General features: G+C 45.3%; 1 protein-coding gene across 1 annotated transcript; it reads left to right on the top strand.

Moving 5' to 3' along the window:
- Positions 1-15,654: 15,654 nt before the first annotated feature.
- On the top strand, positions 15,655-26,402 carry LOC311310301 (protein FAM124A-like; the record flags this gene model as incomplete). Its single annotated transcript, XM_084439734.1, has 4 exons — positions 15,655-15,725; positions 16,636-16,667; positions 17,703-18,466; positions 24,513-26,402. The coding sequence occupies 4 exons, from the start codon at positions 15,655-15,657 to the stop codon at positions 25,188-25,190; spliced, it is 1,545 nt and encodes a 514-aa protein (XP_084295860.1). The 3' UTR covers positions 25,191-26,402.
- Positions 26,403-27,251: the final 849 nt, after the last annotated feature.

Here is a 27,251-nt window from a genome sequence, read left to right as displayed (position 1 = left end):
CTGTAGTTGTAATATGGTGATATTCTGGTCCAGATCTGACTAGTCATGATCTGACTTCAGTTGGCCCCAATCGGGCTCATCCGGGTCCGTCGTGCTTGCTGGGTGCTTTCTTGCTAGTTGCTAATGTTTGTTAGCTTAAATGTTAAATCTAGTTAGCTATCAAACAGGCTGTAATGCTTGCTTGCTTGCTAGCTAATGTTCACTAGCTAATGTTCGTTAGCTAGCTAGCTAGCAAGAGGCGAGCAGTATAGCCAGCTGAGTAGCTAGCTAGATTTAACATTTGAGCTTTTTAATGTAATTCGTTAGCTAGCTAAGGTTAAACTGTAATTGTGTGTGTGTCAACTAGCTAACGATGATGATCTGAAGGAGCTAAGAGGCCTTGCACCTCATGCAGCTATTCTCACCAGCATGGATCTCAGTGACACAGATTTTGCATCTGAATCAGACACTGAAACGAACCGACCAGAACAAACTAAACAAACATCAACTAAACAGTTAATGGGGCTCCCATCACATTCTGAAGGAGAAGAGTCTTGAGATGTTTCAGAGACTTGGAAAGAAACTTACCTCAGATCAGTGTGAAAACCTCAAGCTTACTACCAGGGAGCAATCTAAATGCAGGGCCTGGCACATACACTGAGATGGCAGGATAACCAGCACAAACTTCTACCGTTTGTGCAGAGCTGGAGAGCCTACAGACAGCTACATCAAACACATCATGCACTATGAGACAGAGGATCTACAAGCACCGGCCATACTCTGGGGGAGAGAAATGGAGGATACAGCAAGAAAATGCTACAGCGAAGAAATGAGTAAAGTTCACACTGATTTCTCCGCTAGACCCTCTGGTCTTGTTGTTCGCCCAGACCACTTGCATCTTGGTGCATCGCCTGATGGGATTGTAAGCTGTTCATGTTGTGGGAGGAGAACACTGGAGATTAAGACTTTGTTTACACATACACAGGTATTTACAAAAAACGGATATTTCCCCCTCTCCGTTTAAAAAAATAAAATCGTGCACACAAACCCGCATAAATACGCCGCCACCCGCATAAATACGCCACCAAGAGCACTCTACGCCTGTAGGCGGCAGTGTAACGAGAAGCATGAAGACACGTTAGCCAATCAGAATCCAAACAACCAATGAACAAATTCCTCTCCTCCTCGACATAATAAAGCAGTTGTATTTGCAAATGCAAACACAACAACAGACTTTGCACTAACATAAAAACGAACATCGCTTAATTGATTATTAGAGCACAACAGAGGAGCAAACACACTGTAAACAAAGTTCGCACACCTGATGCAATGCATTTTCTGTTGCATACATGACGTAAATCTTCGTCTTCCTCTGTTTACATGCAAACAAAATAACAGAGTTTTCCTAAATCTCCACTTTGGCCGGAGTTTTTAAAACATTTGTTTTCAGTGGGTTAAAACCTCCGTTTATGTGAAAACGACAGGTACAAACGCATATAAATATCACCGTTTTCCCAGATCCCCGGCTACGTGTAAACAAGGCCTAAGTGTCCATATAAATACAGAGAGGGCCTGACCGGATGCAATGAAGACCCACAGTTCTGCCTTGACACAGCTGGGCAGCTGAAGAGGAACAACCCGTACTATTACCAGGTTCAGCTGCAGATTTTTGTATGTGATGTTCAGTACAGTGACTTTGTAGTCTGGACCAAACAGGAAATGGTCATCAACTGCATAGCGAGTGATGAAGACTTGCTGCTGACAGCCATGCCCAAGGCTGAACAACTCTTCCTCCACCATCTTCTGCCAGAGCTATTGACCTGGAGCATGGACCCCAACCTCATAGAAGAACACACGCAGTACTGTCCACACTGCAATGGGCCTGACTATGGCAAGATGATTCACTGTGCCAAGTGCAGAAGTCATTTCCACTACAAGTGTGTCCAGATCGCAAGAAGGCCACCTAAGTGGTTTTGCAAACAGTGCAACACCTAAAAGGCAATATAGCGCCTCCACATGAACACATCTATACAGTGAAAAGCAAGTTCATGTAAATTGTTCCTTTACAATATTCCATTTTAAATTAAGTGTTAATCTTTTCTTTGTACATTTGCTCAACAGTGTGGTTTTACAAGCAGTCAATGTTGCTCCTAACATGTATGGATTTTGGTTGATATCTTAATGGTAGAGACTGTTAAATATATTTAGTATGAATGTTTAATATTTAAGTGTAAGCCCAGCGGGCAGTTTTAGCGGTTTGTGAGGGAGGGGGGAGCGCAGGGAGGCGAGGAGGAGGGCAGAGAGGCAGTAGCAGCAGGCCCCATGGGGGGAAGCATTACATTACATTACATTACAGTCATTTAGCAGACGCTTTTATCCAAAGCGACTAACAATAATTGCATTTAACGTAGGAAAAGCCAATGTACTACTACTTGACAGAACTCACAAGTGCATCTTCATTCTAAAACAAGTGACTAAGAGCATAATCTAGTGCTGAAGGCAAAGTGCAAGAATAGCAATCTAAAGTACAGTGCAATACAATACAATAAGTGCTTAGGAGGGAGGATTGTTGTAGTACTTCTTGAAGAGATGAGTTTTGAGCCTGCGACGAAAGATGGGCAGCGACTCTGCTGTCCTGACATCAGTGGGCAGTTCATTCCACCACTGCGGGGCCAGGACAGAGAAGAGCCGTGACCATGTCGATCGACCGCAGGGGCCTCGGAGTGACGGGGCAACCAGTCGCCCCGAGGTAGCAGAGCGTAGCGGTCGGGAGGGGGTGTAGGGTTTGACCATGGCCTGGAGGTAGGAGTGGGCTGTTCCTTTCGTTGCTCTGTAGGTTAGCACCAGAGTTTTAAACTGGATGCGAGCCGCAACAGGGAGCCAGTGTAGGGAACGGAGGAGGGAAGTTGTGTGGGAGAACTTGGGGTGGTTGAACACCAGGCGAGCAGCGGCTTTCTGGGCAAGCGATGGGGAGGAAGCACTGTGGGGATCCAGGAGAAGCTGGGCAGAGGGAGAGATGGGTACAGCAGGGCACGGAGGAATAACAAGACTAACTAGAAACATTAGGAGATTAGGAAGGAAGAAGCACAGTGTAGTGTTTGGGTACATTACTGCATTGTCCAGGACACTGATTTGCAATGAAGAGTGCAGACCCGGATCCTATAGGCAGTTGGTGATGAACTGACGGATGACAGGTGCGATGATCTGGGATGAAAAGCAGGTTGTGGAGGGGGACCGTGCCGGGCGCGCTACAGCTGTAGACCATCACACCTGTCATCCATCAGCTCATCACCAACGGCCTATAAGATCCGGGTCTGCACTCTTCTTGAGGAGACGGAGTTCCTGGGAAAGGGCGAGCACGCCTGCGGAAGGGGGAATGGTGGTGGACAGGAACCAGACAGGAGACCAAGGACCAGAAGGAGGAACCAGAACCATAGACATATACACTAGACGCTGCATTGACGTTGATTTGATTGCTGCCGGACGAAAAATGCAGCCGCCATCTTGGTCCGGTACGGAGCTCCGCGAGTAAACTAGTGATGGGTCGGTCGCGAATGATACAGCTCTATGTGCCGGCTCTTTTAAGTGAACGATGATAAATACATAGTTGTTAGCTGATAGATACAACTAAAACTGTTGGATGCTGCTGTTTTGCACTTTGTAATTTTTATTTATTTATTATTTATGTTATTTGACTTATGGATAGTTAAAAGACAAAAATATTTGTTTCTACTTATCTTCGAGAGTTATCTCTTGATGCAGGGTTACTTTTACTGACTGAAACTGCTGAGAAGAGCAGTTGTCACGTGACAGCGGTACCGGACCAATATGGCGGCCGTATTTTGCGCCACTCAATCCATTATGAGTCATCTGGTGTTCATCTCTATGACCAGAACAAGGTCCATGGCGAGGGGTGGTGACAGGCGGCGCAGGGCCGAGGACCCCGGGAACGGTGTGAACCAAAATTTGAGTACATATCAAATGTTTTATAATTTTGTCTATAAAAGGAAGCGTTGTGCAGCATTCACGTTTAGTCAACTAAGTATTTAGTCAAGTTCTTAGCACGGGCATGCTGCGGCTGCGGCAACAAACATTTCAGCCAGGGGCCTTCTTTAGTGTTACACTTATAATTTTGTCTACTCACAAACTGCCATGTCATTAAATGATTTGTAAAAAATAAAATAAAAAGACTTGTGAACTTTTATCCAAATGTTATTCGTATTGTTAATGTCAACAATTCTGCCATGTGGTAATAAGATCAGACACAAGTGCAAGTATAAAAAATTAAGTCAGTTAAAAGCAATAAAATAATTAATTAGTAAAGAGAACCATCCACAACTAACCCTGGAAATGTACCATGTGTGCAGTATCCATCTCAGTTCTACCTTTAAGCAGTTTCTTTTTCACATTGTGAATGTTAAGCTACCTTGTTAGTGTGTCTATCTTTTAGGCACTACACTTGGGCAAAGATGTGTTAATGCCGCGCAAACTATCACCATATCATCTAGGATGTCTAACTGAGTAAGTGGAATTACAGATGTTAAAATTTTAAATTTCTTCCATCGTCCAATGACTCTTTCCACGTGTATTCTCACATTTGACAGACTTCTTGATTTGTCAACTTCGGGAGCAGAGAGTTGTTTCTTGCCTTTTGTGAAGGGTGGGATGTGAAGAGTGGCTCCGTATGCTGCAAGGTCCTCCCTAATCAAAAACCCTCGATCAGCCAAAATTTCATCCTTTGGCTCCAGCAGTTGAAAGAATCCTGATTATGATGTTATTTCTTTGTCAGAAACGCGCCCCCCTCAACCTGGTGACAAAAAAGAAATTGCTCCTACTGGTGTTCCCCCCAACTAAGTATTTGACTGTGTTATGATGCTTATAATTTTACCATGGCTGCGTTCCGAATCGCATACTTCTACTTCCTACTACCAGTACCTACTACAGCTGCCCTTAGAAAGTACGTACTTTGCAAGCAGTAGGCATCCAATTGGGACATACTACCTTGTCATAACATTGCGCCTTGAAATTTGCCCACATCCGTTGCTGTCCATAACGCGACATTCGTCTACAGCTGTCACGACCAAGCCCCCAGGATCAGCTTGGCGCATTGAAGCCACCATGGGCTTTCAGGCCAAGCTCGGTATTGCAAGTCACGTGACAGCATGCGGCCCAAGACCCTTATTACCCATGGTTTGTGGATTATTGATATAGGGCTGGAAAAAAAAAATCTGGGTATCATTCAGCATCAGAGACCAATCTAATCAATATAAACTTTTAATTAAATTTTTTTTTGTTTGTTTTTGAAGCCACTAATACCTGTATCGAGCCCATTTGAAACATGTGCTGTGAACGAGCCTCGGGGACGCTGGGCACGCGTTCATGAGTCCTGCGAGCTCGGCGGAAAACACGTCACCATAGGAAGACCCGCCCTACTCTGCCTCTGATTGGATAGAAAGTCATATGTAATGACGTCGGCTAACATTTGCTATGCTTTTAGCAATGAAGCTGCTATGATCATGCTAATCATAGATATGAACGTATGTCTATGATGCAAATGATCATGACATGTGGTTACTTTAGGACATCGTTGGAAAAGATCTAGAGGGTAAGTGGGTCAATGTTGAATAACTTAGCTAACATTATCTAATGTTACATTTCTTTTATATTAACATCAACTATATTGATAGGCTAGGGAGCTATGCTAACGGTAGCTAATGCTAACGGCTTAGGGTTAACGTTAGTTAATGCTAACGTTACGTTCGGAGGTCTCAGATGTATTTCAATTTTAACAAAATGTTGAGCATGATCAATGTGACATTGTTCATACATTGATTACAGTCTGTAATCTTGTCTGGCATTATTTAGCTATAGTGGGCTGATGCTACTATAGCATTTGCCACATTATACATCAAATTAATCAAGCATAGTTAGTGTTATTACCTGAAGGCATTATTACCATTGCAAGTAAGCATGCCATGTATATGCCATGCCTGGAAATCAAATTAATAGTGTAATTCCTCCCCATCATAGCTCATTGTACACTGATATAATCATTCTCCTTGCCTTTGCTAATACTTTATCAAACTTTGTGCTAGGAAAGAAATCTGGCTGTGATTCGGCGCTAGTGCTCATCCAGGCTGTTGTCATCTCCCGCCTGGACTCCTGCAACTCCCTACTTGCTGCCATCCTGCAGCGTTGGCCATCAGACTCCTGGAGAAAGCTGCTGCTGACCTGGTGTTCAACGGCCCCATGCTCTTCCACAAAACTTCCCTACTCCGTTCTCTGCACTGGCTCCCTGCGCTGTCCCATCCAGTTTAGGACTGTGGTGCAAGCCTACAGGGCAAATGAACAGCTCCCTCCGACCTCCAGGCTGTGGTCAAGCTCTGCTGCCTTGAGGTGATTGGTTCCCCAGTTGCTCCAAGCCCCCCTACGGCAGATTGGCGTGGCCATGGCTTTTTTCTGTCCTGGCCTCACAGTGGTGGGAACTGTCCACTGATGTCAGTACAGCAGAGTCGCTGCCCATCTTTCGCCGCATGCTGAAAATTCACCTGTTCAAGATGTGCCCTGGACCCTTCCTTTTAACACCTATTTTATTTGTTCTTGTACTTTGTCTTTAGCAACAGGTTAAGCTCTTAGACGCTTGTTTAGAAAGGAGATGCACTTATGAGTTCTAGTGAGCAGTGGTACTGTAGTGAAGCTGCAGTGTCACTAATGAAAGACTAATGGGGTGCACCTGAACTGGGCCGCTGACAAGAGGCTCTGATCACCCTCGGCTGGACTTGATTGCTGAGGGGTGGACTAAGAAAGCAGAGCCAGTCGGGCAGTCTGGGGAGCGGAGCTTCATTTCCGTCAGGGCAACTAGTCTGACGAAGCAATTGTTAACTTGCACTCACGGGAGAGGATAACATGCCTGTCTAGCCCAGCTTAAACTATGCGCCCATGTACCAGTGTGCCGACTCAGGGTGATATCTAGTGTGTTTGCAATTGAGTGTGCCTGCCTATACAGGGTGATCCAGTGTGGACTTGATTGATGTTGCACATGGGCGATTGGAACTAAACTTACCTTGCGTTGCATTTGTCTTTCTCTCTCTGGCTCTATCGTGTCCTCTGCTGGCGCTGATGGATGGGTTGGACAGTCAAGGGGAGCCAGTGGTCCAGTTCCTGTTCATGCTTGGTTGTTGCCTACTCACCTTCCCATCTCCTGCATCACCTGCCACCTGTCTCCACTCTGCCCAGCTGCACCTCATCCCTCATTACTCTTAGCATTAATACCAGTCAATTTCCCTTGGTTCTCTGTAAGATCATCCAGTCATCTACCAAGTCTGCTCAGCTCTTCTGTCTGCCATATTTTAAGTTGTTTATTGAAATTGAGTTAAGTAGTTTGGATGGGTCAAGCATCCTCCAGTTTGTATGACTCAAGATCTGTTTACTGCCATGTATATGGTTCACACATACTAGAAATTTGACTAGGGTTAAGGCATACACTGGTGACATGTTTTTAATTGTTTTGTGATCACTGTCTTTGTGATATTTTCTGATGACCAAGCCTTTGATCTAAGCAGAGCCTTAGCACATTATGGAGGAACCATGTCCCTTTCTTTTACCGATCCCTGAGAGCAAGACCTGTGAATGTCCTGAACAGTGTGGTGGCCACATTTGTTGGGAATTTGGGTGGAAATAGTGTTGAACATCATTGCATAGTTTGACTGCCATTTCATACCAACATTAAGAGAAAGTGGAGAAGTAGGCTATACCTAGAAAATACTATAGGTGTGCAATTCGTTTGTACAGTCTGGTAGTTAAATGTTTAAAAATGGGCAAGCAATAACATTGGAGGGAAATGTATACTGACACTGATGATTGTTTCAGAAATGGTCTGAGACAAAATAATGAAATGTTATACATCAGTATTGTGAAACACTGAACATATTTTAATGACTGACAAGGAGTGAGGAAACAGTACAAGTTAATCAATAATAACTAGGCTCACTATGAACAGTGTGTATTATTGGCTCTGTTCTGACGTCAGTGCACAGTTCATTCCACCACTGTGAGGCCAGGACAGAAAAGAGCCATGGCCGTTACAATCTACCGTAGGGGGGCTTGGAGCAACTGGGGAACCAATCACCTCAAGGCAGCAGAGCTTGACCACAGCCTGGAGGTCGGAGGGAGCTGTTCATTTGCCCTGTAGGCTTGCACCACAGTCCTTAACTGGATGGGACAGCGCAGGGAGCCAGTGCAGAGAACGGAGTAGGGAAGTTTTGTGGAAGAGCATGGGGCTGTTGAACACCAGGTCAGCAGCAGCTTTCTCCAGGAGTCTGATGGCCAACGCTGCAGGATGGCAGCAAGTAGGGAGTTGCAGGAGTCCAGGCGGGAGATGACAACAGCCTGGATGAGCACTAGCGACGAATCACAGCCAGATTTCTTTCCTAGCACAAGGTTTGATAAAAGAGATGAGTATTAGCAAAGGCAAGGAGAATGATTATATCAGTGTACAATGAGCTATGATGGGGAAGAATTACACTATTAATTTGATTTCCAGGCATGGCATATACATGGCATGCTTACTTGCAATGGTAATAATGCCTTCAGGTAATAACACTAACTATGCTTTATTTACTTGATGTATAATGTGGCAAATGCTATAGTAGCATCAGCCCACTATAGCTAAATAATGCCAGACAAGATTACAGACTGTAATCAATGTATGAACAATGTCACATTGATCATGCTCAACATTATGTTAAAATTGAAATACATCTGAGACCTCCGAACGTAACGTTAGCATTAACTAACGTTAACCCTAAGCCGTTAGCATTAGCTACCGTTAGCATAGCTCCCTAGCCTATCAATATAGTTGATGTTAATATAAAGAAATGTAACATTAGATAATGTTAGCCAAGTTATTCAACATTGACCCACTTACCCTCTAGATCTTTTCCAACGATGTCCTAAAGTAACCACATGTCATGATCATTTGCATCATAGACATACGTTCATATCTATGATTAGCATGATCATAGCAGCTTCATTGCTAAAAGCATTGCAAATGTAAGCGACGTCATTACATATGACTTTCTATCCAATCAGAGGCAGAGTAGGGCCGGTCTTCCTATGGTGACATGTTTTCCGCCGAGCTCGCAGGACTCACAAACGCGCGACCAGCGTCCCCGAGGCTCGTGCACAGCACATGTTTCAAATGGCTCGATACAGGTATTGGTGGCTTCAAAAACAAACAAAACCCCATTGAATTAAAAGTTTATATTGATTAGATTGGTCTCTGATGCTGAATGATACCGAGAAAATTTTTGTTTTCCTTTTCTAGCCCTATCTATCATAATCCACAAACCATGGGAAATAAGGGTCTTGGGCCGCATGCCGTCACGTGACTTAAAATACCGAGCTTGGCCTGAAAGCCCATGGTGGCTTCAATGCGCCAAGCTGATCCTGGGGGCTTGGTTCCCAGGAGAACAAAGTTCCCAGGAGAACAAAGTTCAGGTGGAAAGTAAGTCACGTCAATGTTAGCAGTTGTCATATGCGTTGATTCTGTAATTTGTTTGTCATTTTGGTAACACGTTACGTTTGGTCGTGGACATGATGGCAAGCTAACTAACGCTATTCTAGCTAGCTAACGTTAGCTCACTAATAGTCCAGATACGTTAGCTGTCTATCTAACGTTAGCTAAAGTTAATTAGTCGCTTACAATTGAACATTAGCTAACGTTAACTAGCTAACTGGTCAACTGTAGTCTGTTTACCTAACTAACGCCGCTAGCACTAGCTCAAGTTCGCTAGCTAAGTGAGAGTCTCGCTTGCTAAAGTTGGTCAACTGCGGTCTGTGTAGCTAGCTAACATTAGCTAACTTAACTAGCTACCTAACTGGTCAACTGTGGTAGCTAGCTAGCTAAAACGCCTAGCTAAGCTAGGCTAGCTGACATTAACCGTTAATACCAGTTGGCGAAGCACTCATTTGGTCCATTGTTCTAATCGGAAAAGGCGCCAAGGACTTAACTGGTTGAGGTAACATAGCTATCGCTTAGCATACAGCAGAACTGTTTCTTGATTTGGTAGAATAACCACAAGCTCTATTGGAAAAGTGCTTCGAATAAATCAGACTCTGACTCTGCTTTCTTATCAGATATCAGATGAAGTGGAAGACCCTGTTGAAGTCCGGTTGGGAGAAGTGGGGAGAAACAACAATGAGTTGCAGGCAGGTTTTGCTGTATGAAGATTAAGTTATGTGAATTGGTTAAGCATGAGTAGGGAGTGAACTTGAAGAGTACTGAACAATTTCATAAAAATAAACTAATGTAAGTAATAGCCTAATACAAACAATATGATTTTTATTTCACTCCGGCTATCCATCAACATTGTTGTATTTGTTGTGTCAAACTGCTTTCATTTCAGAGATCAGATGAGGAGGAGGACCAGATGGAAGAGGCTGGGATAAGAAGCTCTGAGTTGCAGGTAGGTTAAGCTGTATGATTTTGTTGATACTGAGTGTAAGGAGTGAACATGATAAGAGGTGATCTTTCGAAACGTCTTTCGAAACGAAATAGCTTCCCCACTTGCTCCAGCACGCATGCGCACAGCGCGCAATCGTTACGCTCAGCTATTCTCAGGCTCCGTCTATCAGTACGCACTGAGTCCGACAGCCATGGGGCAGGTGGGGTTGGGCGTGCTGGTCTGGAGGTGAGGGGACAGAGATTGTCCAGAGAAGAGGAAAGAGTAGAGAGGAGAAGATCAGTGGAAGTATCAGAGGGTAGGAGGGAGAAGGATTCAGGGGCGGGGAGGGCGGAGGTGACGGCAGAGGAAAGGTCAGTAGGGGAGAGCGAGCGGAGATGGCTACGGGTGGTAACCATGTGGGTAGGAGGAGGAGTTACAGGGGAAGAGGGGATGGAGAGGGAGTAGGACATGAAATAGTGGTCAGAGAGATGGAGGGGCATGACAGACAGGTTAGTGGTGGAACAGTGTCTAGTGAAGATGAGATCCAGCTGGTTGCCGGCTTTGTGAGTAGGAGGAGAAGAAGATAGGTGAAGATCGAAGGAGGAGAGGAAAGAGAGGAGAGGTTCCAATTTCTCACTCTGGATGTTGAAGTCCCCGAGAAGGATGAGTGCGTACTCATCATCAGGGAAGTGCGAAACTAGTGTATCGAGTTCCTCTAGGAATTCACCAAGAGGACCTGGTGGGCGATACACAACAGCAATGGTGAGCTTGATTGGATACGTGACAGAGACAGCATGGAATTCAAAAGAGGGCGGGGAGACCTGTGGAATCGAGACGAGTGAGTATTTCCATGTTGGGGAAATGAGCAGGCCAGTACCACCACCTCGCCTCACAGCTCTGGGAGTGTGGGAGAAAGAGTACACATCTGACAGGGCTGCGGGTGTGGCAGTGTTCTCTGGTGTGATCTTTGTCTCGGTGAGAGCAAGGAAGCTGAGGGAGAGCAAGGATGCATAGCCTGAGATAAACTCAGCTTTGGGCACCGCGGACTGGCAATTCCAAAGTCCCCCTGTCACCACTTGCTCTCTATGAGTTGAGACAGTAGGATAGATGAGGTTAGAGGGGTTACGGAGTCTGGGGGTGACCCAGTGTCTGCGTGACCCCCAGAGAGGGAACACAACAGGAATTGGATGCAAACACATAATGCTAACAAAACAGGTACAGAGGTAGGTGCAGACGTACTACCTTACTGACAGTCTTACTTGACAAAGTCGCTCTTGAATAAGTCGCCCGGTGCCTTTGGTCGCCCTAGCCTTCGGTCGCGCGCCGGAGGGAGCTGTCGCCGTCTAAGCCGTCATTGCTTAAGGCCTGTAACTGCTGATTGCTAATCGTCTGCCAGGAGAGTAGGCCACTCCCTCAGCCCACTCAACAGGGCTATTAGTCTAGCTCAGGCCGAAACTAACTCTCACAATAGCATTGAATAACAAAGCAGTTTCACAACGACACTGACGACTTAGCACTTAGCACTAGCTATTAGAGTAAGAAAATTATACTTAGGTTTCTAGTTCAGTCTTGTAGCTCCAAGTTCCTTCCAGAGGTTAAAAGCAATCATAGTTCATATGGCTCAGGCAGAGAAGCCCATAAAATAAATTGAGTGCATGAGAGCCATAGTTCATATGGCTCCGGCAAAGAAGCCCATTACGTAAATTGAGTGCATTTGTAGACAATAAACTAAATAATTTAATATAAATAAATAAATAAATACAGTAGACTGCATTGCTAGCCCAGGAGAGCACAAATAGACCAACATGGATATTTTAGATAGGTGAGAGGTAACACACTATTGCCCAGATGCCCGGTGCTCAACAGAGAGGACTAGTATAGTATCAAAGGAGGAGGTATTGGAGCACACAGGACTTCATTTCAAACTTATATTGGGTGCATTAGGTCACCAACATTTCTACATACTGTCTCACCCAGACAAAGGCAGTATGTTGAACTGTTGGTGACCTACCGCACCCAATATGAGATTGAAATGAAGACCTGTGTGTTCCAGTACCCCCTTCTTTTGGGGTTGCAGCTTTGTAGGAGGATTCAATTCTTATAAAGTTGGGGTATGAAGGAATGATATTCCTGCTTCAGTCTACTGCTGCTCACATTTTCACATATCTCCTCTCTCCAGGCCCGTGAAGATGGAGCAGATTCCAATGACAAGCCCTTGTATCCTGGTGCACCGGTTTCAAGAGGGGAAAGTATACTGATGCTGATGTCATACCTGTTGCGCCATAATTTAACTGGTGAAGCTCTTACTCACCTACTGGAAATGTTTATTAATATAATGTTCCCAGGTCTTGTCCCATCTTCCCATTACCTTTTCCACAAAGAATTTGGAAGTTCATCTACATTTGAAGCTCACTTTTACTGTCAAAACTGTCTAAAATACCTTGGTATCAGAGCAGACTGTCCCCCTCAATGTGATTCTTGCAACACAGTTTTTGACGCCAATGCAAGCCTTAAGAATGGCTTCTATTTTATTGTGTTGCCCCTTTATGCACAGATTAAGCAACTCCTGCAAGAACACGGTGTCAGTCTGAATGAAAAAACTAGAACCTCTGGGGTTGTCTCCGATATACCGTGTGGAGAAGAGTATCAAAAATGATGTGACACTGGAGTTCTTGGCAAAGATGATTTAACACTAATATGGAATTGTGACGGCGCACCAGTGTTCAAAAGTTCCAAATGCAGTATTTGGCCCATTCAGTTTCAAGTTATTGAACTCAAACCAGAGGTGAGGAAAGAGCATGTTCTGATGTCAGCTTTATGGTTTGGGCCAAGTAAACCATCCATGTTAACATTATTAACACCATTTGTCAAAGAAGCTTCATTATTAGAGACCGAAGGTGTTGACTGGCAAGACGTATATGGAAACCGTCATGTATCAAAAGTGTTTGTGCTTGTTTGTAGCTCTGATTCTATGGCTCGTCCATTGCTTCGTAACACCAAGCAGTTCAATGGTTTTTATGGCTGTGACTTTTATTATCACAAAGGTGGTAAATCCTATCCATACGATCAATCTGAACCCCTACTTCGAAATGAGATAGATCATTTTAGTCATGCAATGTCAGCTTCAGATTATGAGCCAGTGTTTGGAGTCAAAGGGCCATCTCCTTTAATGAAGCTTAGCCATTTCCAAATTATAAATGGTATCATACCTGAACATCAACACAGTGTGTACCTTGGAGTCACTCGGCAACTGTCTACTTTGTGGTTTGATACATCAAACCATGATGCCCCCTGGTATATTGGCAACCAGATTGAAGAGGTTAATGAGCGACTTGTGAAAGTAAAACCCCCTGTCGAGATAACTAGGACACCAAGGTCACTGAATGAAAGGAAGTTCTGGAAAGCCTCAGAGTGGCGAGCCTTTCTCCTCTTCTATGCTCTCCCTATCTTGAAAGGCATACTGCCTGGCAAATACTGGAATCATTTGTTCCTGTTGGTGTTTGGCATATATACATTACTGCAGGACAGGATCAAGACAAGCAGCATCTTGGTGTCAGAACTGGCTCTTAAAAAGTTTGTCATTGAATTTCAAAGAATCTACGGGAAATACCACATGACTTTTAACATGCACTTGCTCACACACATCACAGACAGCGTGAAACTGGGCCTATTATGTATTTGTATTTTATTCTTGGCTACCATTATTTTGGAACAGAGTACCACCTTCAGGTGCTTAAGGGTTTGCTGTAGCCTATTTTGTATTTGTATTTTATTCTGGGCTACCACCTCCTTCTGGTGCTTATGGGTTTCCTTTAGCCTATTTAGGTATTTGTATTTTTGTTAACTTTGCACAACAGTTTCACTAACCAAATGTCTGTTTATATACTAATGTACTTGATTGGTCAATGTGTTTGACAGAGCATGGTGGATGTAGACCATGTGTTTGAGCATTTCTGACTTGTTGGCTAGTTCTGAAGGTCAACCTCATTTGAGAACACTTTCTCAGAGTGATATTGTGTTTACTGTATGTGTGTACAGTATGTTTTAAAATAAAGTTGTGTTTTCTAAAGAATGTTCAATCCTCAAGTGTTATTAATACCCATGCTCTCAGCACGTAATTATGCTCTTGTTTCTATGGTGGTAACAGGTGGACACTGCAGGTAGAAAGCACAAATGGTTGCAAAGTACCAGCAATAGGCTCTTTGCACAAGCTCCACTACTTCCAGAAATTCTACAGGCATATTTATTTATTGTCCTATACTATTGGATGGAAGTGATTAATCAGGTGTGATCAGGTGTGCCGCACACCTGATTAATCACTTCCATCCAATAATATAGGACAGGAAATAAGGATGCCTGTAGAATTTCAGGAAGTAGTGGAGCTTGTGCAAAGAGCCAATAGAGTACCTTGTCAATGGTAAATGCAGAGAAAGCAATAAAGTAACCGTTACAGTCTGTCAATATGCAGCGAGAGCAATAACTTGCCAGAACTAATTTTAAAGGAGCAACAGAAGTGAACGTCTGAAATGTGTATCACCATTCTTTCTCATATCTTGGGCTAAATAGTACATAAGACCAAATATACTGACTTTATTAATTGTCAGTGTGAGTCAAGTATACTTCAGTGTACAGTAAAAGTACAGGCAAGTATAGGCCAAATATACTTGCACTTTTCTAAAGTATACTTTTGTTTAGTATATCTCTGATTAGTACATAAAAAGTAAACTGAAAATATACTTGGCTCATTTCAAGTATTAAGAAGTATACTAACAGTATACTTGAATAAACTTATTTTTGGTAAGGGAAGTTAACAGTTCCACCTAAAGTGAAGTTTATTCATTATTCTTAATAAAATGATTACCACATGAGAGTAATACAAATGTATTGATGTAATACAGTATAAAAAATATACTACAGTCTCCTACGTCTGAGACGATAGGAGTGCCATCTGCTGTTATTGTCTATCCGTCCTTATCTTCTAGCTGACTTTCAAAAGTTTTAACTGTCAGAAATAGAGAGTAGTTTTATTATGGATTTCAGGACATAACGGTACCCGTTTGCCAATGACGTCACTGTCCCGGAAGAAAAGTTCTCTAGCTAACGTTTGTTGGCAGAAAGGAGCTTTTCTCTTTAGCCAGGGATCGGTGCAATAAAATGGAAATATCTGCCTGACTGCCTAACTAACTGATGTCGATGGGACTCAAGTAAAGTCTGGTTATATTATCCGACAATGCTACGAAGATCGACTCTGCTCAACGGAACGAATGATGAAAACGTGGATTCGGGAGCTGAGACTGCCGAGTAAGTTTAGCTAGTGCTTGGACTAGCTAGCTAGCTAACGTTAGAGCGAAAACATTGCTGGAGTATCGTCTTGTGTTGGCTAGCCATTGGCTAACGTTATCACAACATTTCAGGGGCAAGCTATAACGTCAGCTTGCACTAACTAAAGTTTCCATGTCTGGTGAGTGTAGCGTTAGCTAGCTAACATGAGTTTGCTAAATGCGTCTAGGCAACTTGTTCTGCCCAGACTTATAATTGTTAGCTAGCATAGCTGAACTGACGTTAAGCCAAAGCTAGCCAGCTAGCCGAGCTCCAACCAAGGGGTAACGTTATTGCTAACGGTAGGTCAGCTAACGTAGTTATTCTGGGGGTGAGCTGTCTTGGCTGTTAGCTTCAAAACCAAGAACTTTGTGTCTGTATTAATCAATTATGATCTGAAACACATTTTAAGTATAGCTTTATTGTATCAGTTTATTCGGTTATTCATGGCATAGCCTTAGCTAGCCAGGTATTAAGTAGTGCTAGCTAAATTAGCCGATTCGTTGTTGTTGCTGACACACAGCTTTCTGGATAGCCGTTGTCATGGTAACCGGGGGAAGGGGGCGGGGGGACGCTCTCACCGCGGGACGCAGCTGCTCGTCCGCACACTGCCCCGACCGGCACCGGCATTGGACTGGTGTGCCACGTTTACTGGTGACTGTGTTGGCATTGGTTGTATGGAATTTTTGTTGTTGGTGAATAAACAGAATTTTAAACTTCCAAACATTCTAACAACAACAACAATGTTATAATGTTGAGGGCGTTGGTTTGGGCAGTGGGCAGCAGCTTGGAGGACTATGTTCAGTGGTCACTATGGACAGCTTGGAGGACTATGTTCAGGGTGTAGAATCATGCCATACCCCTTTCTTCCATTGTTTTTCTTCCATTCCAGATCTGATTGCAGCAAAATGTCTTCACCAAGCAGTAAGTCTTATATTTCACCCCAACATGTTTACATGTACATCTTTATTTTGGTGTCTCTTATTTTGGTACTCCTCTAAAATCTATCCAGTGCAGTGCCACCTCCCTAAACGTCTGTCTGTGTGGTGTGTAATAGGCCTCCCTCTATCCTTGTGGTGTGTTCTAGTGTAGTAGGGCTCCCTAGCCATCTGTGTGGTGTTTGTATGTTTTTTGACCTCCCTAAGTGTGTGTGTTTTTGTCAGGTGAAGTTGTGACCTACCTGTAGGCCAATTCATAGTCCATAAGTACAGGGAGCATCCGTTATCCTTTTAGACAGACAGTCTGTAGTCGTTTATCTTTTCCGGTGCTGTCATGCCAAAACAAACGTTGGCCAGGTGGAAGCTTGTCTAACCGGTAGCCGGCTAACTAGTTACCAGCTCCCAACTAGCTAATGTTCGTGGATGGTAGACGCATTTTTCATTCAAATTAATTACAGACATCAATATTATATATTTACTGACATCAGTGACAAGTTAGCTAGTGAGCTAGCAACAAAAAAAAGGTAAAGAAATAGACAATTAGACTTCTTACCCGGACACATCTTGCCATGACAGTGCCATACGCACGGGTCACTAAATTGGAGCTTCGTGCAGACATGCCAGATTGGACCCCATTTTAGCATGCGCGGACCCCAGTGGAGTCCGGTCCGTGTACGCTACGTCTGGACTATGAACTGGCCTTAACTAAGCATGTAACGTGACCTCGCTAAGCGTCTGTGTTGTTAGGTGAGGTCGTGACCTCGCTAAGCGTCTGTGTTGTTAGGTGAGGTCGTGACCTCGCTAAGCGTCTGTGTTTTTGTCAGGTCAGGTCGTGACCTCGCTAAGCGTCTGTGTTTTTTTCAGGTGAGGTCGTGACTTCGCTAAGCGTCTGTTTTTGTCAGGTGAGGTCGTGACCTCCCTAAGCGTCTGTGTTTTGTCAGGTGAGGTCGTGACCTCGCTAAGCGTCTGTGTTTTTGTCAGGTGAGGTCGTGACCTCGCTAAGCGTCTGTGTTGTTGTCAGGTGAGGTCGTGACCTCGCGCCTCCAGCAGCCCCTGCTGATCAACATGCACCTGCTGGCCAACCCCGGAGACTCGCTGCTGCTGCAGCACACCCTGGACCGGCTGCTCCGCTGGCTCTGCCCCAGCCTGCACATCTTCCACGTGTCGGAGCGGGCCTGCCCACTCCGGGACCACGCCCGCCCGGGCCCCGCGGTCTCGGTGTGCCCCTCCCTGGCCGTCAGCATCTTCCTGCACGAGGCCTACGGGGAGGAGCGCATCCTGCGCGCGCTGGACTTCCTGCAGCGCCCGCCGTGGCGCTACCACCACACCGAGGGGCCGGCGGGCGTCCACATCACCTCCGGCGCCCTGCTGCGGCCCTACCTGCTGCCCAGCCGCGACTTCTACAGCCTGGGCGCCGGCATGCCGCTGTGGGCCGTGCGCCCGGTGCACTGCGGGGGCGAGGCGCTGCGGGTGACCCTCTACAGCTGCCACCACAACTTCGAGGATGCGGTGCGCCTGTACGAGACGGTGCTGCAGAGGCACGCCGAGGAGCAGAAGGCGGGGTTCTGCTGGTTCACCCTCCACGCCGAGCCCGGCCTGAGCCTGCAGCTGGCGCTGAAGCAGCTGGCGCCCGGCGTGAGGGCGGAGCCCTGCGGCTCGGCCGTGCTGCAGTTCAGGGTGGAGGAGATCGGACAGCTGGTCCCGCTGCTGCCCAACCCCTGCACGCCCATCAGCGCCACCCGCTGGCAGACCGAGGACCTGGACGGCAACAAGATCCTCTTCCAGGTACGTACAGTATACTCTCGCTGCTGGGGCGAGTACCCCCCCACACTTTTTATATGAGAAGTAACATTATAAAAAGCACATTTCGACCCATATCCACTCAGCTATCATGGTATCCACTACCCTGGCTTCACGACCCGAATTATGTGATCTCACAGGCTGTCTATTGTGGAGAGATCACATGATCAGGGTCGCGAAGCCAGGCTAGTGGACATCGGTGGATATGTGCTATTTAAGTGCAACCAGGCCAGGTCCAGCCTGGCTTAGGTGCGAGGCTGACTTGTTTCGGTTCAGGACTGGTAGGACGGAAGCTAGTCATGCCACTGAAATAGCTGTGAATTGAAATGACATGAAATAATGTCTGATAAATTAAGATAGGTCTTGTTGCTTGGACACATCAGTTCCAATGCTTCCAATGCTAATCCAGCACAATAAGAGCGGAATAGCCAGTTAGCGCATGGGCTCACAACAACTAGCAGCAGCTTCCATAACATTAATGGTAGCGGTCAGTGGCTAAAGCAGTTACACTGATGATAACATAAAGTCATCCCCACCGGGAACCCTGGTCTCCTGGGTGGGAGTCCAATGCTCTCACCACTAGGGATGTGCACGGTTAACCGATTTCTCGAGTACCCGAGTAGGCAATCTGCTAGTCGGAAAATAAATACTACTCGGTTAATCTAAAGGCTATACAATATGGCATGTTTGGCCGTGAAAGCGCGCATTTCTGAGCGCCTGTGCCCTTTTTCAATTGTTACCAAAGAGGATAGAGCATTGGCGGCTGCCTGGAGAAAAGCGCTGTATACAGAGTCTTATATAATATGTACTTATATACTATACTATATAATATACTTAATATTTTCTTTTTGAAAACATTGCCATCTCAACTTTTCAGAAAGGTGCTGCCAACGTCACTGCGGCTCTTTCAGGCAACCAATGATCAGATATTAGATAGGGCATGACTTGTCAGCTGTCTGGGGATCCCGGGGGAACCCCCTGATCAGATATTAGGTAGGGCATGACTGGTCAGCTGTCTGGGAATCCCGGGGGAACCCCTGCCTGGCTATTAAACGGAATATCTGAAAGTGCACCGATCGTAAAAATAATAAATGCAGCCAGTTGTCAGGGGCAGTGATGACTGATTACTAGTTGATTACTGTCTAGCCAGCTAACTGGTTACGTTTTAAAAGCTATATTTATTTACATGGACACAGTTCTTGGGTGCAAAGTTACGTGGTCACAAAAACTAGCAATAATTAGCCCATGGGCTTGCTAATGCTCGCTCTCCATGGTTCGGTTTTCCATACTGTTAAGCATTTTCGGATCAAACTACACCGTGGTTTTGCATAGTGTTAAAGCATTTTATGGATCGAGCCTCGGACTTTCAAACCTGTTACAGCGTAGGTAGCCTATGAGAGAACTATAGACTTAAGCCTATATACAGTATATGCCACTTCATTTGTTTTGTTTTGACAATTAAACGCTGGTACCGGGTCTCTGGTTTTGTTTATCTGCATACTGTGCATAGTAGGCAGTGGTGTGAGTGAACTTTGTACTCTGGCTCCAGGCAGCACTCCCATCATTTAGTGGTAGGCTAATCATGTTGGTAATGAGCCCTGAGGTGGTGCTGAAAAAGACAGCGAGTACCAGCACAGGTCCATGTGCGTATAGCCTACTCCTATAGTTTTCCAGCCTGCTATACATACATATTGAATGAATAGGCCTGTTGTTCAATAAATCTATTTAGTTTTGCATGGACATTTCTCTAATGAAGGCTTGACGCCAAAACATCCATTATTGTCCAATAAATTGGAAATAGGCAGTGAGTGCCGCGGTGCTTTTTAGATAACGCTAAAAATGAATTCACTTGTTATCCGGCATCGGCAGTAAAGGCTTGGTTTAATACTTAATTTATATTAGTAAATTGGTTGCATATTGTAGGCTTAGAGTTTTCAGAGTAGCCTAACGATAGGCTTAATAGGCTATGAGCTGGGCAGTGCATCCACATTAAAAGGCTGCGTTTTTCGATTCCGATAGCTTCATGAAAACCTATGGGTTATTCAATCTGATGATAAGTAGGCTAATGCATCCAACCACACATCAGCTTTTAAATATGTTTATTTGCAAGGGCATGGACGAGACATGAAAGCACCGCCACGGTAATAACGGCGGAAAAAAGCCTATTCCCCTCCGAGGGGGCCGGGGTTAAATGCGCTCTGTCTGGACGGTATCTTTTTTTGAGTAATCTTTTTTTTGAGTAATCGGTTACTCGAGTAGGATCAGGTTAGGTTACTTGGTTTTAAAATTAGTCGAAATTCCCATCCCTACTCACCACTACTCTACTTGTGCAGTGGAGATCGGCGGGTGGGTTTTGGTGTCCTTCTTCCAGTCCCTAGTGTGGGTTGGGGTTAGAATATGGGTTGGGGTTTGGGACTGGATCTGATCTATAAGGCAAGGGGTAAAGGTTGGAGTGAAAGGATGAACATGTGGAGGTTTGGGGTATAGTCCCATAAAGTCATCCCCACCGGGTCTTCAACCCCAGTCTCCAGGGTGGGAGTCCAATGCTCTCACCACTACTCTACTTGTGCAGTGGAGATCGGTGGGTTGATTTTGGTGTCCATCTTGATTTTGGTGTGCTGGGACTACTGCCTCTTGTAGTGCCAACAGAGAAATGCAGGCCAACATTGTCCGCAGTAACGGAGGGAGGGAGTGATAACCGGACGAACGCTATACTAGGTGCCCTGGCTTACAGCCATGCACAAAAAAGCATCAATACTTTAAGCTCATTCCTCCATCACCAACTAAAGCTGTGCCAGTCAACAGTCAGTCTAATCACCGAAAATAAACCACATGTAGGCGTAGAGCGACTGGTGTATCACATCCCATACAAAAATGAATTACTATAGGATTTGAAGTGTCCTACTCCTATTGTAATGAGGACTGTCTGCCTATAATGCAGTAGCGTACCGCTGGGTCTTGCACAGGGTCTTCTCTGACATTGTTATTACTCCCAATGCCTCCCAACCCCCCCCCCCCCCAGCGCGCACAATTTTTTGGGGGGTGCGCTTTCAAAGCATGCCCTGATGGGTTTCACAGCACCAGAAGGGCGCTGAGCATTGGCATTTATATGTAAAAACATACAGGAAAACTATAGTAGCCTAGGCTACTGATGTTTTTTTATTTTTATTTTTTTTACACATCAACAAAGGCCAATAATTTGAGAGCGAGCAAATAAGAGGGCAATATTTAGGCCGAAACAACCAAGCTTTAGGGAGACACTAAATAAACTACAGAGCCATTATATAAACACAATGGCCAAGCACCACTAAGAGGAATGACAGGACGATAAAATACACCCCCTTAGGGCACAGCACTCAATAGCCTACTCCCCTACTTCACTAATCAGTGTTTAGGCTACTAGGCATATTAGCCCACCGCTCCAGGTCTTGATTTGGTCTTGATTTGATTTGGTCTTGACTTCCGTAAGCTAGAATCATTTTACCTGGCCTACAATGTTAAGTGAATAACGAGCTAGTAAGACCGGTGTCAACTGACCGTAACGTGGACTGTATTTTCATGAGGACTGTAGGGGGCGACGGAGCACTACCAAAATGCTAAACACGGATGAAAATGAAGCGATATGGCAGAATACAAGACGCATTTACGTCAAAAACGAAAGTCGATTTTTGTGCCTGCTTTCACTGAAAGAAGGCGCAAAAATCAAGTTTTATTTGGATTTGTATGGGTAAGCCAGGCTTACCCTGGCTTATAGGAGCAATCGCCACTGGTAGGGGTACCAATAATTTGCAACATTTGGGACAATATAATTGTTCCTACCAAAACATAAACAACTATAATTCCACACCAAAACAAAGTCCATCACAAGAGTACGACAACTCGTGCTCAAACACCACAATGCCTTTTATCAAACTGAAAATAGCCCTGCCAGTGCTAACCATCTCTGGGCTACTTAAGCAATTGACCACGAGAGGCAGTGGGTTACAGGGGATTTTACCACGGCAGAATCAAGTATCCAAACTCTCCGTTGTAGAATGTATAACATTGCATTCATAAGCCATCGTTCTGACACCACAAGGGGAAGCTTTTGTCAACGACATGCAAGAACAGATCCTTATCTCTCACATTGCAGCAAATTCACACACATTGCCAAAATGATCAATCTGAAATGCATAAAGCTGCAAAGCAGGACTCACCATTTCATTAGGTTTTGCTAGCCGTTAGCCATCTCCGACTCCCCGGGCCTTGAGTTAACTAGCTAACACTAGCTAGCATGTTAGCTAGCACTAGCTATCATTAGGCTTCAATTCCTGAACTTAACTTTAGCTTAGCGTGCAGCCAGGTTATGGGTTACTGTTTAATTCAGATATTACTCTACATTTCAACCAGACATTCCAGTGAAACCAGGTAGTCAAAAGCTAGCGTGTTAGCACCGCAAACGCGTGCATTTCTGATGATGTCCTCAGTCCAGTCTGAATCCACTAGAGTGCCAATTTTTACACCCGTAGATGCAACAGCCAGACATCTTGATGGTATATACAATACTAGTCTTTGCACTAAAAGCTCCTTGCTCTGAATTCATCTGTCTCCCCCTGCTACTGTTTCAAGAATGCGCGCACATATTTGGGCTGACAAAGGCTGTAAAAGGGTCTAAACAAATATGACCCACGCTCATTTATTTATGGGCGGTGGCTCTACCACATAAATTCAATAACTGACATGGCACCATCCATCTATCCATCCATCCATTGATGGACCTGGTGGCATCCGTAGTTCATTCTTTTGTTGCCAAAATGCACACTTAATTGTGTACCAACAGTAAAAGGGTCTATATATAATGGATAATTACTGAGACACATATTGTAGGTATAATTTCAAAACAGGAGTATTTCAAATGTTCAATTACTGCACATAAATTCAATAACTGACATACAACCAACAGGTAACCGCATTTTTACGGTTTTTTTGAGCCCACGAGTTTTGTGGTTTTGTGGGAATTGAACTCGCAAGTTCAGCATGGGAGACGAGCTCCTTAACCACTAGAGCTCTTGAAAATCAATGGTGTAATAATCTTTTGTTTTGATGTTCTGGGACCACTGCCTCTTGTGGTAGCAACATAGAACTGCAGGTCAACAACAGAAGGGACGGAGAGGGACAACCCGGCATTCCCTTTTCATGGTGCGACGGCTTACGCCTTGCACAAAAAGTGCTTTTTATATAAAAGGTAGGGGGCAATGGTAGCCTCCTCGGAGAAAAGGCTTCCATCTTTCTAAACCTGTCTTCACTTTGGTGAGTAACTAAATAATATTGTCTGTAGATGCGGTAATGTAGACCGAGTGGAAAAAGTCTGGTGCAGTGATTGGTCCCTAGCAGGGCGGTGTACCGGGGTAGAGCCCCGAATAGTATGCCGACCTGGTCCAGGGCTAGGAATGACCACGTTGCAGCTGGACTTCATTGTCTCTCCTTCTACTGCTCATCCATACCAGCAAACGCCAGCTGCTGAGTTGGAGGAATTCAGTCTCATCTGATTGGGGTTTTTGTGGTAAATAATGATGGGAAATGATGTGAAACCTCCGTGGTTTGTACCTCCCAGAACGAGGCCACAGGCAGTCCTCCTCCTCCTCCTCCCGCGACGATAAAAACACATCTCTCTGTGATTATCTCCCTGCCACAGCCTCGTACACATCTGAGGCTCACGCCACGCTCTCTCAGAAGCAGCTGGCTCGTCACCCACGGTGGAACCTCAACGCTGTAGTCTGGGCCAGCACTGAAAGATATACAGCTCACTGCACATGTGCAGGTTTCCCCATCCTGTAAATGCTTTGTCATTCAGCTTCGCCTCAGGGTGTCTCAGGCTAAATACAGAGTGAGGCACTCGTAAACCTTTTCCTTGTTGAGAAGGAAATATCGTCCAATAAAAGAGAAATCCCCCACATATTATGATAAGGTATGTGCTTGTTGCTGTCCTATATAGTTACACGAACTTCCTTTTCCTATGATAAAGTACTGGTCTGTGTCCCTGTATGTCTAGGTGAAAGCTCCAGTCCAGCCCCCGCGCCCCCTGACCTGCGCGTTTCCGCTGGCCGGCCCCGGGGCCTCCCCCAGGGGACCGCTGAGGAGCCCGGGCGTCTCCCCCAGGGGACCGCTGAGGAGCGCCGGGTCCGGGCCGGGGGACAGGCTGCCCGGGGGCCGGAGGGGGGGCGGGGCGGAGAGCGCCGGCTCCGACAGCTGCTGCAGCACGCCCCCCGGCAGCTCCTGCTACTCCTCCCAGCGCAGTAGCCCCGCCCTTCCACTGCCGCCGCCGCCCCCCCAGGCCCCCACACGGACGCCCCCCGCCCCCCCCTTGTCCCGCCGCTCTCTGCCGGGCCACGAGCCCGAGACCAACGTGGACACGGGCGCGCCGGTGGCGCCTCTCCCACGGACGGACGCCGTCACGGCCAACGGCTCGGACGCGCGGGTCTCGGCGACCCCCCGCTGTGAGAGGCCGGCGGCTGTGGGGGCCTCGGCCCTGGAGACCCTGACCAGAGAACTGAGCCACTGCCTACCAGGAACAGCGCCCACTGGGGGCCCCAGTACGAGGGGCAGCCCTGGGCACCAGGCCGGAGGGACCGGGGGTAAAGGCCTCCTCACAGGGCCGGGGGACAGGACTACTGCTGACCCCACAGCACAAACACACCACACAGAGCCGCTAGAGGAGTTCTTCATCTGACCCCACAGCACAAAAACACCACACAGAGCCGCTAGAGGAGTTCTTCATCTGACCTCCCCAGGCAGCGCGCTGTTACATTCTACTGGACACAGTCAAAATCATACGAGTCCCTTCGATAGAAAAGCAAGTGCCCTTAAAGGTCCCCTGTTATGCTCCTTTTCAACAAGTTAGTAGATCTCTGGGTTTCCCAGAACCTGTCTGTGAATATTTTTGCTGAAGATACCACTCAGATTAATAATTCTTCTCATCTTTTGTTTTCAGATGAGAGGGCGGTTTGAATCTCCTGTTCTGACTTCAGAACAGGAGGCAAATCTGAACGGCTTGTTGAATGGCATGTTTTCTGAATTTGGCTGTCCACAAAAAAACTGACTGGGTCTTCTTATTTCAGTGTGTGTTAGTGGGCCCGTCAGAGACCCACATATATGTGCACAAGCACCGAAAAAGTGACTTCATAATAGGGGACCTTTAAGGCACAGAGACAATGGACCTGACCTTGTGGTGGTTTTGTGACTTATGCTTGGCTAGAACAATAAGATAGGGCTGTATGAGAAGACAGTCCCTGTGACATACTAGCGTCATGTCCAGGGGGTGTACTTGTACATCAAGCTGCCTCACGCTACAGAAACAGGAGAGATGCCCTATGGGCCACTAGGCCCGAGAAACATTGTTTCTCAACAAAAAAAAAAGTATGAGAAGACATGCAGCTCTAAATATATGTAGGAATGCTAACTTGCTAAGCCCCATCCTTTTATACACAGTGTGTAATTACAGTGGAAGAAATGGAAGTGTGTGTGGTTGTTTTGTGGGCAGCTCAGTGAAAGCTGGTCTGTGTTGTGTAAACCCCTCACCCCGGCCATGAGTGAATGAGGTGTGACTGTGTACAGCTAGCCTGGCAGCTAGCCTGCTTCTCAATCCACACTGGGGATCCCAACAACAGTGACTGATAATGGAGTTTACCTCACATTTGATACAAAAAATTGTTCTGTTGACTAGACCATGCCAAAATGAGCATATTACGTATTGATTTAACTCCACATTTCTGATGGCATAAAAGACAAATGCTACGGGGTATGGGAACTCATGTATTTTTTCTCCGTTAACGATTTCTATAGGTTTGTTGTTTTATTAACTGTGCTGTACGTGTTGTAATCAGTGTTTTTCTATGGAGTATCTAAATTAAAACCTTGAATGTATTCGTTGGACTAGAATAAGAAAAGGGATCACAGAGCTGCACTTAGACTGTTTGAAATGTTGCTCTATTAATAATATAAGTATTAACTGGAGTTAGTATTGTCTTCCATGTGTATTGGGTGGGGTGTGAACTCATCCTCTCCCAGGTCCCTGTCACTGATAGCTAGAATAGGAACTGACATTTTGAGTTTGGCCTTTTCTTTAAGTCATGTGTTGTCTAAAATGAAAGGAAACTTGTATGTAACATTAGAAACATGTATTTGTATAATAAATAAATTATTTTCATGACTATTTTGATCTACAATTTACTACAATGGCAATTTTATGCATGCCTGATAACCAGCAGCTAACACATTACTTATTTATTCATTATTATATTACATTAGTCCTTAAGCAGACACTTTTATTAAGTTAAGTATCTTAGTTATTAAGACGCTTAAGTTAACAGTCACAGATGTTGGAATCATTTCCAACAGCTGTCCAACTTTGACAACATGAGACTAATTTTACCACTAGGGGGCAGCAATGCATCCATTCAACACGCAAGGAACATTCACCATGATATAAAATCACCGTTTATATCAGTCTTTATACAGTCTAAACAGAGAATGGATTACACACCCCTGTTTACAGTTTGTAACACGTGCTCATCCATCTGACAGTAACAGGCAGGACGTACTCATCCATCTGACAGTAACAGGCAGGACGTACTCATCCATCTGACAGTAACAGGCAGGACGTACTCATCCATCTGTGCAAAAATCAGAAGACAAAGCCTAAACACTCCATAGAGTTTTCCTGACGTCTCCATGTGCTTAGTTGAATCATATAACATTTCTACAAAATATATACTCTTAATATTGTAAATGA

This window comes from Borostomias antarcticus (genome assembly GCF_949987555.1).
Source record: "Borostomias antarcticus genome assembly, chromosome: 1".
Lineage (NCBI taxonomy): Eukaryota > Metazoa > Chordata > Actinopteri > Stomiiformes > Stomiidae > Borostomias > Borostomias antarcticus.
This window is presented reverse-complemented; position numbering and strand designations above follow the sequence as displayed.